Genomic DNA, 16,372 nt, shown 5'->3' with positions numbered 1-16,372 from the left:
CGTCTGCAAGGTATGCTTCCAATTGCGTTCTCAATCTTTCTGTCAATATGATCATCATCACTTTACCAAGGTGACTTATCAAGGCAATTGTTCTATAATTTTTACATTCTAGCTTATATCCTTTCTTTTCTAATGTTACTAATATTGATTTCACCCACTCCTCTGGCATTTTCCCTTCTTTCCATAAAACAAGATGACAAATGATAAAGTACAGTGCAAACAATTAATAGGTGATGTATACTCATCAAGGGAGGCCTAAATATTATGCCAAGCACTATCCAACATTCATGCAGTAACTATCATACTTTGCTTTAAATTCATTCAGAGTCATGGCACCCACAATAGACTATGGCAACCTATATTCACCACTCTCCAAGCAAAAAATCTAGTCCTCACACCCTTTCTCTATTTCTAAGGATGATCCCTAAATATCCCACCAGCAGACCTGTTCTGAAAAATTTCTCCTATCGATCCTGTACACTATCCAGTAATTTGTATGTCTCAATCACATCACTCCTTTTCTGCCTGTCAACTAATTTCTGTAACTAACAAATCTTTAACCTATCCTCATAAGGTGCATTCCATAGACCTGCCACGAGCCTCTATCTCATTCGGTATAGACAAAGCCCTTTGATCAGAAAGACCTGGGTTTGATTCCCATTTATGCATTTATGACGTGAGGAACTTTTATCTGGTCTCTTTCAATTAAAGAGTTAGCTAATCTCATATGGGGATAGTGGGTTTTTCATCCCTCAGAACAGGTAAACCAGCCCGTGAACACACACGGACTTAGTCATAAATACTTAGCTCCCCATGACGGAGCTCAACCTGCTCTAAGGGACGGGGGAGAAAAAGGGAGGAAACTCCATGCAAATAAATAAATAGACCTGCCACCATTTTGGTCACTTGCCTCTGGATCCTCTCTCCCTTCTTCTCATCCCCAAGAAACCCATGTGACCAGATTTGTGTACAGTGGTCAAGATGGGGATCATATCCAGTCCCTATAAAGAGGTATAACTTCAGTGAACTGTTTTAGCCACTTTTTCAATATGCCCTCTAAACTTCAATTCCCTATCCACTTACACTTGCAAATCCCCAGCTTCATTAATTTCCTAGAGTAATCATTAAGTCATCATTAATAATCTTCTTCATATGTCTTCTACTGGACTCTACTTCTGAATAAACGACTGTCTGATATTTCTCTATCAACTACCACCCTATAAACCACATGGAGATGAAGTTGGTTTCCACCAACTTCATCTCCATGTGCTGCAATCTATTTATCAGAAATCTTTGCAGTATACTGTACTTTGCAAAGTCCAGTATAATAAGTATTAACATATACCCATTATTTTTATCCAGCTCAGCTATCACTGTATAATAGAAAGTAAGTTACTGAGGCATGACCTACCCTCCACAAAACTATACTGCTCTCTACCCATTTTTGGATTTTTCCCTTAACCAACTTCTCCAGTTGTTTGACTACCACTTCTGAAATGCCGATTGCTCGGTAATTTGCTACCTCGGTCTTGGAGCCTCTTTATGCTATGAAGCTATTTTCCCCTTCTTTCCACCCTCTTGGAACCAACCTGGAACTGAGACTCAAACAATGTGGTCAAAGGTACTGCAAATTCCCTAGCACTTTCTCATAGCACTCAAGCTGGTATACCATCTAACCCCATACTCTATTCACAAGGTTCTGCGATATCCTATGCTGCTCCAATTCACCTATCTCTCTTTCCATATAAGCTCTTGCCTTTCTAAAATGCCTTATAAAAGCAGTCTTGTTCATATCTTGCCTTTTTAAAATTTGAAAGGTTACATTAGCTGAAATTAATGTCAATTATACCTGAAATCTTCATAATGGATTATTATGAATATATGCAAGGCCATAAATATTCTGGTTTTTGCTGTTAAACTTGAAAATTTAAGTTAAAAAAAATTACAAATTTGAAATTTATAATTTTTTACCGTATAAATAGCCTTTCAAACACAAAATGAGTTGCTACCCAAACAAATTTTATATTCAAAGCTAAAACTCTGAATTAAAGAAATATTTTATAATGTTACTTTGATTTACAGTTTTTAAAAACACTATTAGTTTATGCTGCCATACATCACTGGGTCTCTATCTAATCAGGAAGCTGACATTCACACCAGCTGTGTCTATCACTTTCCCCTTCCTTCAGGCTGACTGTTGTAATTAGAGGTGACCAAGTTTGATAACTGAAGTTTTCTGGTTATTTTTTATTTTAATGGTTCAGACTGCACATATTTAGTTTATTATGAAAATTTCAGGTAAGTGACATTAATTTCAGCTAATCTAACATTTCAAAATTTAAACATTAATCCTGGATTTTTATTTCATACTCTTCTAGTTCTTTCCTTTGTCTCCTATTATTGTTCTCATTTGTTCTCTTTCATGTCATTTTGTGTGGTTCCTGACAAACCTTTCTGTCATCAGTGTATGATTTCATTTTCTTTTTTCATTTCTGTTGTTCTGTTTCCTGTGATTTCCTTTAAGTTTTTCATAATTTCTTTTGTGTTATTTCTTATGATTTCTTTTTGTCCTCTTTCTGATGTCTTTGTTTCCAGTAATTTCCTTTTTAAAAAAAAAATGTTTTTTTTTTTTTTCAGTTTATTTTGGTTTATCTTCTGTTTTTTTTTTTCTTTTTTTATTTCCTGTGATTTCTTTTGTTCTGTTTCCTATTTTTGTTGTTTTGTTTCATGGAAATGGAGGGTGGGGGTTAGTATTTTTATCTTAAATCCACTATAGAATCCTGAGTTATAACAAACTGTCTCCCTGATCCCTAGGTATTCATTATAGTGATCATATACTAGATTTATTTATTCTAGCATGAGTGGATTTGCTTATTAGTTCATATAATAGGAATAGCATGAAACAGTCATTCAAGCAGCTGCTTATGAATTGCAGCCAAGTTTGTTTTTTCAGTATTTATATCATTTTATATATGAGATGTTTTAGGAGAACTGCATACCCTGAAATACATCCTTTAAGATTTTTATGGCAGTATAAAAATCAACAAGTTGAATATATCAGTATTATTTTATCCAAAATGCCTACATTTGTCATGGATTTCCATTATTAATTTTGAGCCTTCCATATGTCATTAAGCGGATAAAAATCCTATGTTGTTATATAATATTTCTTGAATTTCTTCAATAAAAGTTCTTGAAATACAAATTTTATATCTTTCAAATACACAGCTTCTTTGTCCATTCAGTTTAAATGACATATGGAAGGTAATTAAAATGAAAAGCCAAACGGCTAGTTTTCTGGCAACTTAATAGAAATTAAGCGGATAAAAATCCTATGTTGTTATATAGTCAGTAAATGAAACTCAAGATCGAGAACTACGATCTATATGAGTTTCAATGCCGAAAAACTATCGGCGAAGGCAATTCGAAGCAAAGGTGGAGCAAGCTCCCTCACTATTCTTGATATTCTCTCATAATGTAAAACACAGCTCCTAGGAGATATAATACTGTCATTACATTATGAGGAGAGATCACTAAAGAACTTACATATCTTCACTATACAAATGCCATAAAGGTGTGTTTATATTTTGTAATTAAAATGAAAAGCCAAACTAAGGTATGTAAGTTCTTTTCACTAAGCTTTGATATCTTACAGGTCTACCCACTCACTGATGAGACCTCAAAAAAGGTTGAAACCGGTCTGGGTAGTGACCTCTCCTCATAATGTAATGACAGTATTACATCTCCTAGGAGCTGTGTTTTACATTATGAGAGAATATCAAGAATAGTGAGGGATCTTGCTCCACCTTTGCTTCGAATTGCCTTCGCCGATAGTTTTTCGGCATTGAAACACATATAGATCGTAGTTCTTGATCTTGAGTTTCATTTACTGGCTATATAACATAGGATTTTTATCCGCTTAATTTCTATTAAGTTGCCAGAAAACTTTAGGCTTTTCATTTTAATTACCTTCCATATGTCATTTAAACTGAATGGACAAAGAAGCTGTGTATTTGAAAGATATAAAATTTGTATTTCAAGAACTTTTAAAATATTTTTAGAGTATTCTAACTGCTGGGCCTGGAAATACAAGATATACAAGGTTGCAGAATGAAGCAGAAAGTCCAGATCATCATTTTTCTCAGGTTCAGCAGCAACAGGAGGTTAGTTAATGTCTGTTGTGTGTTTTTAACATTCTTCCATTAAACATTCATTATAAACAAGCTGTCCTTTAGGCTGTTCTATGCAAAATTTTTTTTTTAATGTTTTAACTCAAAAAAAAAAGCGTCTGTGTGTGTGTGTAGCCCATCACGATGTTACTTCCATGCAAATTTTTATTTGTTTACACTTGGATAAAGAATTATACCAAGAATATAATTTCTTGGTATCTTTACTATAAATTAAAGATGCCAAGAAATTATATTCTAGTTTTCATTTTATTTCATTTTTTCTATTGTAAATATTATGGATAAGTTTCATAAATAGGAATAAATTTTGTTATATGATAAAGTAATTAAAAAAATTTGTTTTTATTTCTGCAATTGCACATCTTGGTTAAGCGATGACAATGCAAAAAGAAACATATTAAATGGTCTACTTGCTTAACAATGTTGTAATCTTTAGGGAATTATATAGAAATAATCGTATGTATATTATTTTATGTCTATTCATAAAAGTCTTCCTATGAGATATATTATTGTAACATGGAATTGCTGCATTAACAGCAGTTATTTTGTCACTTGAGTTTCATTATGAATCTCAGTTGAGAAGTGGCATATGTTCCATGATGCAAAATGGAGTTCAGTGAAGTTCTTTTTCTTGGAATTATCTTTGGAGCTATTTGATTAAATGTACTCTTGTCTAAGTGATTATTCTTCATGCCTAATTCAGCAAATGGAGGAAAGGTGTTTTTGATGAAGTTCGCTTGCTAAAAGAAAATGCAAGTGTAAGAATAAAGTGAGATCTTCTGTTTCTTTTATGATGATCTGAGAAATTTGAGAGGTAACACCGACTGAATGAATCAGTAAAAATAAAACAAAAAAAATAATAAAAAAATAAAGGAAGATACAAATAATGGAATAAATACTGCCAAGGAATTTCCTGTCAAGTCAAGTGAAACTATAAAACCTTTAGCTGAATGTTATATTCAAGTTCTGTATGGTGCCCAGTGTTCCCTCAAAGTTATGTGCATGCATGCATGCACACACATACTAATCAAAAAAGGGAGGGCACATGCCTAGTAACTGCGTGCACAAAATTTTTGCTTTCAGAATTTCTAATTTATAGTCATGATGCCCTTTGGTATCTTTTTGTTTTTATTTTTTTGTTTTTGCTTATTTGTTTTTATCTTTGATAGATAAAAACAAATTATATGATAAATCACACTACTTATTTTATTTAGTAATTTCTCCATTGTCTCTACAGCAACATTACTCTAACCCATTCCAACTTAATACACTAGTTATTTTTAGCCTGCACCATATGAGCAAACTGATGCTGGCATTAGTTTTTCGATAAATCTTTTCCTATGTCATTGATATACAAATTAAAGAGTAGTGGCCCTGGTATCAAACACTGAGGTACTCCACTAGTCACCATCATTCTCCTAGACTCCACCATGTATTTCTCTGGTGTCTGTCCATTCAGCCACCCCTCTCTCTCCATGCAACTAGCCTCATATCCATTCCCGTTTTTGTAAGAGTTTTCCCATGTAGTATTCTGTCAAATGCCTTTGCATAGTTGAGAAGTATCATGATGTAGTTATTACCTTTCTTCTGCTGTCACTTTATTATGAAATGTGAATAAGTTACTAAGACAGAACCTACACTTTACAAAGCCATTCTTCCTGCTATAGAGTATTGCATCCCTATCCACTCACTGTTGTATTTTACTTTTCACCAACTTTTCCAATACTTTAACAATCACTTCAGATATATTAATTGGTCTGGTGATTACTACCTCTGTCTTGAAGCCACCTTTGTGCAATGGTACTATCTTACCCTCTTTCCATGCCCTTGGAATCCTGCCAAAGCTGAGACATTGAACAACTTCATCAAAGACAACCAATTCTCTTGCACATTCATGTAGTACACAGACTGATATGCCATCTAGTCCCACTGCTGTGTTCACATTCATATTTTTTAATATGCTGAACACCTCTTGTTCATTTATTCCAATGTTGATATGCATTTCTATAAAATCACTACCTGGGTGAAACACCTTTGAAAATGATCACTCAGCAACTCAACTATTTCTTTTCTTTCTGTCACCTTCCTACCATGAGCATTGTTTAAAGTCATTTTATCATAGTCATTTTTCCTCTTACTTGCTGTGTAACAAAAAATATTTTGGGTTTACTTTTGCCTGTTTGGCTAATTCTCTCTCATAATCTGATTTGGCTCTCCTTACCATATTATTCACCCTTCTTGCTTGCACTTTGTACTGCTCATCTGTGTGCTGACTTTTTTTTTTGCAGCTCTTGCTTTTTATAGCCTTACTCATCCACTTAATTCCAGCTTGGTTTATTCTCTTGACCTTTAGTATGCAGTCCGATACTGCTACTCTCAGCAATCTGACCACTAGCCATGCACTACTTGCATTCTTTCCTTGTAGCATCTCAAGCCATGGCATTCCAAGATGATTCCTGAGTCATAAACACCAGCTTTATAGTTGAACATAAACCCCTTCTTGACAGAGAACTCCATGTTTGGCAATTTCCGAGAACAAAACCTCATGGTCAATCTCCCTAATTAGAGGCAGAGTTTACCTTGGTTATGGATACATCTTTGGATGCTATTGTGGGATCCAACACTCTCAAACCCCTTGTAACCTTCTATGATATGTTTCATGTAATTATCCCTTAGGAACTGTATAAATCCCACTTCCATCTTGCCATGCCCCCTTTCCCTCTCTCCAGTTGATGTCCCCATAAGTCTCCCATAATAATCGGCCTACACTCATTATGCTGATTTGCCAATACATGGTATCTTCCTGTGGGCCCCCTGGTTTATAGCAGCACCCAGTAATGTATTTTGTCCTATTTGCCTCTATCTCACACCAGACAGCCTCAAATGAACCATCTCCATTAGACCTAATATTCTCTTTAACTTCTAATTTTGTCAGTTGTAATTCTGCAGCTATCATCAGCAATATCCCACTACCTGTCCTCTTCCTTCTATCCTCCCTGAAAATACAATACCCTTTATATTCTATCCCTGTAACTACTTAACTAGGTCTCACTGTTGATTATAATTTTTGGCCAAGTTGAGCTAACCAATTCCAAAAATGCTTCACCTTTATTCCTTGATACTTCTTGCAGTTGTGTACATGCATTTCAACATGCTTTTGTAACCATTTGTACCTTGTGTAATGTCATTACCGACCCATTGAATTGGAGACCTATGAAATCCCATTCAGCATTGCATAATCATTACTGTGCCCATCCTCATTTATCACAGGGCCGGCTGACACCTGGTTTTGCACTATCACCAGTGGCGGCTCATGACTTGAAATCGTGGTGTTGCTGCTATTCTTGAAATATGTATACACACTGTGAGTACAGTGTATGCGTGTTTGGATAAAATATCAAAATTATGGTAAAAATTTAAAAAAAAATTAAACATGAAAAAATATTATTTATTATCGATAAAAGTATACAGTTTAGTATAATTCAAAATTACTTAAAAATAAAATATATTCTTTTGTTTCATGAAAAAAATATTGTTTATTATCAATAAAATTATTCCAGGATTCCAGTGGAGGCATGGAAGGCACTGGAGGAAGAGGGACTTGACCTGCTGTGGGACCTGTTCATGAAAGTTTGTCTACAGGAAAATATACCTGAGGAATGGAGGGAGAGTACTCTTGTCCCCATCTACAAGGGTAAAGGGGATGCACAAGACTGTAAAAATTACAGAGGAATAAAGTTGATGTCCCACACAATGAAAATCCTAGAAAGGGTTCTTGATGAAAGATTGAGGAAGGAGGTGGAGATTGCAAAGGAACAATTTGGCTTCATGCCTGGTAGATCAACAACATATGTTATCTTTGGATTACGGCAGATGATGGAAAAGTTTCGAGAGAAACAACAGGAGCTACATCTGGCATTTATTGATCTGGAGAAAGCATACGATAGAGTGCCAAGGCAAGAAGTCTAGAGGTGTCTGAGGGAGAAGAAGGTTCCGGAGAAATATGTCAGGTTGGTGAGGGAGATGTACAGAAATGTGAAGACAAGTGTTTGGACCTGTCTGGGACAGACAGAAAGTTTTCAAGTAACAGTTGGCTTGCATCAAGGGTCAGCATTAAGTCCGTTTCTGTTTAACATTGTGATGGAGGTGGTGATGGAGAAGGTGAGAGAAGATGCGCATTGGACGATGTTTTATGCAGATGACATCTTGCTGTGTGCAGATTCAAGAGAAGAAGCGGGAACTAAACTGAAAAGATGGAGAAAAGTACTGGAAGAGAGAGAGAGGTATGAGACTGAGCAGAAGTAAGACAGAGTATATTTGTTGCACAGTGGGCGGTGGCCAGGAGACAGACCTTGAGCTGGAAGGAAATGTCATCAGGAAGGTGAGGGACTTTAGATACTCAGGTTCAACAGTGGAAGAAGATGGAGGAGCTGAGAAGGAAGTGGGATGCAGGATACAAGCCGGTTGGAGGAACTGGAGTGTTATGCGATAAGAGGGTGCCGATCAATCTGAAAAGCAAAATCTATAGGACAGTAGTGAGGGCAGCTATGACATATGCTATAGAAACTGTGGCCCTGAGGAAAAATAACATCAGCAGGATGGAAGTAGCAGAGATGAGAATGCTTAGGTGGATGTGTGGTGTGACCAGAAAGGATCGTCTGAGAAATGACCATGTGAGGGGAACAGTGAAAGTTACGAACTTAGGAGTGAAGATACAGGAGGCAAGGTTGAGATGGTTTGGTCATGTGATGAGTTGGGAGGACGAATATGTGGGAAGAAGGGTCATGCAGATGGATGTGCAAGGAAGGAGGAAGCGTGGGCGGCCAAAGAAGAGATGGAGGGAGCTGGTAGAAGAGGACTTGAGGATGAAGAACTTGGATGTGGTGACAGCCCAAGACAGGAGGATGTGGAGGAGACTCATCATCATCAACAGTGACCTCACTTAAGTGGGTGAAGCTGTAGAAGAAGAATTATCGATAAAATTATAATAGTTTAGTATAATTCAAAATTACTTAAATATAAAATCCATTATCATAACCCCAATAATGTTCTAAAATAAAAACTATAACAAATGTTATTTCTTTAATTGTAATGTCCAAATATTTAAAGATACAGAGTAAACACAATAAGCACTACGGAGACACCCTATTACTGGTGCAAACTGCATATAAACAACAGTGGAACTGCGCAACAGACAGTGCTACATTATGCTAATAGCTCGCATCTCACTATGACATGCATATGCTTGCACACGCAGCAATATGTACTGTGGTAAACAGTGTCATATTGCTACGTGCATATGGGGTGTTCGTAGGCTGGCTACCGTCCTTTGCCCTCCTAAGTGCTACAAGATGGATTTTTATTCTTTTTTATACAAAATAAGAGAATTGTATGGGATTGTTGATGATAAAATTAAATATTACAAGCGAGTAAACACGATAAGCACTACGGAGACACCCTATTACTGGTGCAAACTGCATATAAACAACAGTGGAACTGCGCAACAGACAGTGCTACATTATGCTAATAGCTCGCATCTCACTATGACATGCATATGCTTGCACACGCAGCAATATGTACTGTGGTAAACAGCGTCATATTGCTACGTGCATATGGGGTGTTCGTAGGCTGGCTACCGTCCTTCACCCTCCTAAGTGCTACAAGATGGATTTTTATTCTTTTTTATACAAAATAAGAGAATTGAATGGGATTGTTGATGATAAAATTAAATATTACAAGCAAATATAAATAAATTTAATAAATATATTTATATATCGAGAAAAATTGCTGCTGCAGTTCCGCAGTGCCTATGGATGAGCCGTCCCTGACTATCATGCTCGTCAAACAACACTTTCTCCAAAAAACCATTTAAATGTAGTTTGTCTGACATATACATATGGCAGATAAATGAAAAACATTCTTTCGTTTATCTCTCATTAAGTACACCTCTTATCATCGAATCCCCATACAATACTATCTCTTTTCTCCCAGTCTCTTGCACTTTTATGCTTTTCCCATTCACTTTCTTTAATTCTCAGTCCTTCTGTCCAGATGCCAATTGTTTCTCCAGTCACTCGAGCTCATGTTTTGTCATGTGAAGGAGTAGTCTGCATAAGCATGCAATTTCTTTCCTAATTAGCATCATTTCCTAATCCACGTCACTTTCAACCACTTCCTTCAAACTCTCATTCGCATTTTGTGCACTATCACTCACAGCTTCCGCTACATTCTCCACAACACCTTCACAATCCTGCCTTATATCCCTATTATCAGTCACTTCATTCTTTTATGACTCATTTCTCATATTTGCTTATAAAACATTTCCTACAAATATTTTCCCAATTGTCGCTCTCGTACCACAAACCATTCTTGGCAATGAATACATTAAGCACTTGCTGCATTGTATTAAATCTCAGACATTGATAAATATTAATTTTATACAGAATTAATATTAAATATTAATTCTGTATAAAATGGTATCTGATGTTATCTATCAGATACCATTTTATACAGAATTTAATTGTAAGAGAGCAAGAGTTTTTTTTAAGCTTATAATTCTAGAATGGCCATATAGTTATCCTCTGTATTTAGTAAAAATTCAAAGGTTAGATATATAGAATAGTAGAAATAGTTTACTAATTGCGATTCTATGAAGAATACAATTGTCAGTTTTTAGAGAGATAAAAAAAGTAACTTAGTATATGAAAGTATCTATTGTACATAAGTAATTTTTTACAATTTTTTATCTTTCATTTCTAGCGCTGCTAATTTGCTGATTTATATGTATGTGTATATATATATATATATATATATATATATATATACATACACGCACACACTCGGGTCTCTTTTTATGTGGTTTTGAAGTTATGTGGTGTATATTTCATGCAAATTCAGGGGTTCCTTGTACATAATTAACAGCGTGTTGCAGCACATTCTGGCCTAACGTGAGTAACATGTAAGCAGTGAGTGTCCTTGAAGTTTAATTTTGCATGTGAGTAAGTCTAAATTTTGCTAATTTTTATTTTAAAGATTTAATTTGGCCCAATGGAGAAAAAAAAACACATCAAAGAAATTGCTTTTCTTTGGAAATGAAAATTGCAATTTTAGATCACTTAGCAAAAGGAGAGGGCTCTACAGCAATTGGTAAACATTTTCATTTAGGCGAATCTACTATAAGAGCAAAGAATGAAGTCTCAATAAAAAAGTGTCATTTCTGGCACAAAACTAAGTGACAAATTTTCATCGTACTCAAGAGATGCTTTATTAGAAAAAACGGAACGAGCGCTCATAATTTGGATTGCTTCTAGGAATTCTCAAAGAAGAATTCCTACAAGTGGTTATTTAATTAAACAAAAAGCTCTTCAGTTTTATGAACAATTGGAACAGATGAAGCAATTGGAGCCATCTACTTCCGCTTCCCAGGCTGATAAAGAATTTTCGGCTAGCAAAATGGCTAACCGGGTTTTTAAAAAGGAATGCAGTTCATAAGATGAAGATTACAGGTGAGGTTGCAGCAGCAGATGAAGAATCAGCCAAAAATTTTCAAGAGAAGTTAGCCACAATTATTGAAGATGGTGAATGTCCTGATCAAGTGTTTAAAGCTGACGAAACAGGATTGTTTTGGAAGAAAATGCCTAGTCAAACTTACATCGCAAAGTCTGAGAAAAAAGCAAGTGGGTTTAAAGCAAGTAAAGATTGAGTAACATTGTTACTTTGTAGCAATGCATCAGGGGATCAAATGTTGAAACCCCTCCTAGTAAATCGATCTCTAAGACCACGTACTCTAAAAGGCAAAGATCTAAAACAGCTGCTGGTACATTGTATAGCTAATACAAAGGCCTGGGTAACAACTGCTGTATTTACTGAATGGTTCAATAATTGCTTTGTACCAGAAGTGGAAACATATATGAAGTAAAAAGCTCTAGATTTTAAAGTTTTATTAATTGTTGTGCAATGCACCAAGTCATCCTCATTTAGAACGTCCAAATTATTCAGGTAGTGTTTTTTCCACCCAATACAACAAGCTTATTCAGCCATTAGGTCAAGGCATAATTGCTACTTTTAAAAAATATTACGTTACGCGCACTTTTCAATTCATATTGGAGAAACTAGAAAATGAATCATTAACAGTAACTGACATTTGGAAAAAATTTTTTATTTTGGACTGTTTAAATCACATATGGGCAACCCCTGGCGTGGATCCGGCCCTAATCTATTTCAGCGAAGTTTGTCTGATTCATGGCGGGAGAAAACATGGTGTGGTCTACTAACTGACATTAAGCTGACGTCATATGACTTCAGATCCATCCGGAAAATTTAACAACTTTTCACTTTATTATCCATCAACAAAATCTGTGTGCAAAATCGATTAAATTCACAAATGTTATGGAAGTTGTAGTAGCCAGTATTAACTTTATTGAGTCACGTGCACTTAATCACCGCCAATTTAAGGAGTATTTGGCAAACCTATTTTCAGATTATGAAGATGTCTTATTATTGTGAAGTGTGGTGGTTGAATAAAGGGAAAATGTTAAAACAATTTTATGATCTGAGACAAGACATTGCAGATTTTATGGACATAAAAGGAAACACAAATTTAACCAAGTAAAAGATGATGAGTGGGTGTGTGATTTAGCATTCCTTGTAGATGTCACCGGATACCTAAACGATCTTAAATTGCAAAAAACAAGGAGAATTGGTTCATGAATTGCATGGACATGTCAAAGCTTTTTGTAATAAACTAAGATTGTTGGAAAGTCAGATAAGAGCTAAAAATTGTTATCATTTTTCTACTTAGCAACTCATAAAAATATCCCTTATAATTGTTATGGAGATGAACTGAAGGCACTAATAGAGCAATTTGATACAAGACTCCACATTCGCTATATTTGCTCATCTGATGGATGCTGATGTAAATAATGTGCCAGAAAACTTACAGATGGAACTTATTGAGCTTCAGGCAGATTTAGTGCTAAAATCACAATTTAACAACATTGCTTTGATGGATTTTTATAAATTTTATTTGGTGGAAGAAAAATATACAAATTTCCGCGCCTTTTCAAGAAAAATCATTTGTCTTTTCGGTAGCACATATATCTGTGAACAGTTTTTTTCGAGGATGAAATGCAATAAATCAAAAATTCAGACAAGAATAATAGACGAAAACCTCAAATTCTATGCGATTATCCTTAAGTAACATTAACATCAATATTGATAGTCTCGTAGTTGAAATACAAGGCCAATCTTCACATTAAATTGTTATGTCGTTCATTATATTATAAATAAATGAAATATGAAGTAGCAACTTGTGTTAATTCATTTAATATTAATTTATTTTATTTAATAATTTGGTCCGGCCCTTGACTTGGAGACAGAATGATAATTTGACCCCCGAACTAGGAAAGGTTGCCCAATGCAGGTTTAAATCATGTTGCATCTGCTATCGCTGAAATAAGACCACAAACTTTAAATGCCTGCTGGAAAGCAGCTTGACCTGGATGTGTTGCAAACAGTGCAACCATTTAAACATCTACATTATCAGCTAAAATCATTACTTTGGCACATGAAATTGATGGAGAAGGTTTTGATAAATTTAGCCAGAATAATGTGGACGAATTGCATGTGAATGCCTTAAGTGACGATATTATTGGATATCGATTTAACTTTAGATATCATCAAAGATCCAGAAAATGATAGTGAAGCGGAAGAAAAACTTGTCCCCCTCACTGCAAATATAATTCAAGAAGGTCTTGAACTGTGCAGTAAATTGGAAAATTATTTTCTTGTTAATGACACAAATTCTGAACGAGCCTTTAAATTTCAATGTGAGCTGAATAACTATGTCTGGATATTGCGAGCTGTATAAAAAATTAGTAAAATCATCATCGCAAAGTTTAATCACTGATTACATTGTCAGAAGAAAAAAATCAGCACAGAATGAGGGCGAAGCTAATTCTGTTTGTGAAGAATCATTGCCTTTTACCATACAGATCTGATGCACTGACCATCTCTTTTGGTGATGAAAGTGATTTTGCAAACATTGCCGAATATTGTCTAATAGCGATGATAATTCTGATGAAAAAAATGTAAAAAAAAATTGTTACTTTTTCAATAAAATTAAATGAATAAAGCTTTAAAACAACCTTAAGCATTCTTATTTTCCTGAATTCTTATAAACTTTTTTTTAATGCGATTTTAGGTTTATTTTAATTCATTGCTTCGGTTTTATGCGGTTTTAAAAAATTATTGAACTTATCCCTAATTTTTCAACGTAAGTTAGGTCTTTTTTTTTATATGTGGTTTTCTGTGGAACGTATCTACCACATAAAAAGAGACCCGACTATGTGTGTGCGTGTGTGTGTGTGTGAGAAAGATACCAAGAAATTTTATGCTTGGTTTTAACCCTTATCCCAAGGAAGCAAAATGGTGTTTTGCGCATGAAATATATACACGTCTAAACTACTTGTAGGCTAATGACTTCATATCATTTGTCTTAGTATGTATTCCATTGCATTATACACCCCCCTTTCTGTTGTGTATAATGCAATGCATAATGAAGAGCCACCACCCAGACTGGTTTTGACCAGTCTGGGTATTGAGATCTCATCAGTGGGAACCAGACCTGGGAGAAATAACTGTTAACTTCTATGGCAAGATGGACATCAATCCCTTGGATTTTTATCCCATAAACAATACATTTTTAATTATTTAATGAAAGAAATTTTTGAGTGCCTGGTTCGTCCTAATTAGTGCTGTGTAGAATTATTTCAATCTGTGATCAGAGCCACGTTTGTGTTTCCATCTGTCTTTTTCATCGTAATCTGATGATTCGCGAATGTGTTGGTTGGGATGGAGTGATGCCTGAGCAAAGTACTTGGCTGCTATCTGGAAGAGAAACATAGGTATGTCTGGCAGGTTTCCGTCTTGGTGGAGGATAGTGTTCCTTACAAATCGTGGGGAATCGAAGATCATTCAGAGGCATTTATTTTGGATTATTTGCAATCTTTTGATGTTGCTAGGGGAGGTGTGGCCCCACGCTGGTGAACCATAAGTTAATGTGGGTCTGACGATTGCTTTGTATATTCTTAGTTTGTTTTCTGGACTGACTTTGCTTTGGTTGAGTAGAGGGTAGAGTTGATCTATTGCTGAATTAGCTTTGTTGCAGGCATGAGAGATGTGGGAGTTGAAGTTGAGTCGGTTATCTAGTTTGATTCCCAGGTATTTTACTTCTTTTTGCCATGAGATATCAGTATTGAACATTGTGACTGCTCCATGGTGGTTTGCTTTCTTCCTTGTAAAGAGTACGGCCATGCTCTTATCTGCATTGACGTCTATTCTCCATTTTTAAACCATTTTTCAAGATTTCTTGCCATTTTGTAGTCGTGTGGCCTGAGTGATCTGGCTAGTATCGCCATGTCATTTGCATAAAAAGCCATGATGGTTGATGGAATGTTTGGGACGTCTGAGATGTAAATATTGAAGACAAGTGACGATAGAAGGGAGCCTTGTGGGACACCTGCTATGATACTTCTTGCAGAGGATCTGAGGCCACGCAGTTTCACTTGAAATTTTCGGTCTTTCAGATAAGAGAGTATGATTTGAATGAGGTTTAGTGAGTATTTTGCTGTTATTAGTTTGTGGATGAGGCCTTTATGTCACACTTTATCGAAGACTCGCCACGTCCAGGAAGATTGCCCCTATATGTTGTTTCCAATTGAATCTGAACCTGTTGAGTTGTGCAGTGACCTGTTCGAAAACCAAATTGTTCTTTTGGGATTAGGTCTAGTTTGTCCGTTTCTTTTTGTAGGCATTTTAGTATTTTTCTGCTATTTTCCCCAGGCCTGACAAGAGGCTGATAGGTCTGTAATTCTGGGGGAACTGAGGTGCTTTCTCAGACTTGTGGATGAGAATTATATCTGCCTGCTTCCAGAGAGTGGGGAACTAGTTGAGTCTTAGCATTGCGTTGATGATAGCCACTAGATGCATTATTGTTATGTGAGGGAGTGCCTTTATAATTTTGTTTGAAATCTGATCAGGACCTGGTGCTTTTCTGTTGGTGAGGTTCTTGATGATTTGGTATATTTCCTTTGCCATAGTATAGCTTGCATTTTCACGGCTGGTGGTATGATGAAGTGCACAGCGTACTTGCCTGTGGATTTTTTCGATGATGCACAAGTCCGCAT

At 35.7% G+C, this 16,372-nt stretch overlaps 1 protein-coding gene across 3 annotated transcripts in view; it reads left to right on the top strand.

Annotated features, from left to right (window-relative positions):
- Positions 1-16,372, top strand: part of LOC150110691 (syntaxin-6-like) — a 136,023-nt gene that overhangs the window by 90,248 nt on the left and 29,403 nt on the right. For 2 of the 3 annotated variants that reach the window (XM_090395671.1, XM_090395662.1), the window contains exon 5: positions 4,062-4,163. The exons of the other annotated variant lie outside the window; for it this stretch is intronic. In XM_090395671.1, the coding sequence (XP_090251797.1) occupies positions 4,062-4,163 (102 nt within the window). The remainder of the gene's footprint in view (positions 1-4,061; positions 4,164-16,372) is intronic. 3 annotated transcript variants of the gene reach the window in all.

Source organism: Typopeltis vanoorti, chromosome 1 (assembly GCF_054136105.1).
Source record: "Typopeltis vanoorti isolate ZY-2024b chromosome 1, IOZ_Tvanoo_1.0, whole genome shotgun sequence".
In the NCBI taxonomy this organism is placed as follows: domain Eukaryota; kingdom Metazoa; phylum Arthropoda; class Arachnida; order Uropygi; family Thelyphonidae; genus Typopeltis; species Typopeltis vanoorti.
The sequence above is the reverse complement of the archived record's forward strand: the minus strand, read 5'-3'. Positions and strand labels throughout refer to the sequence as shown.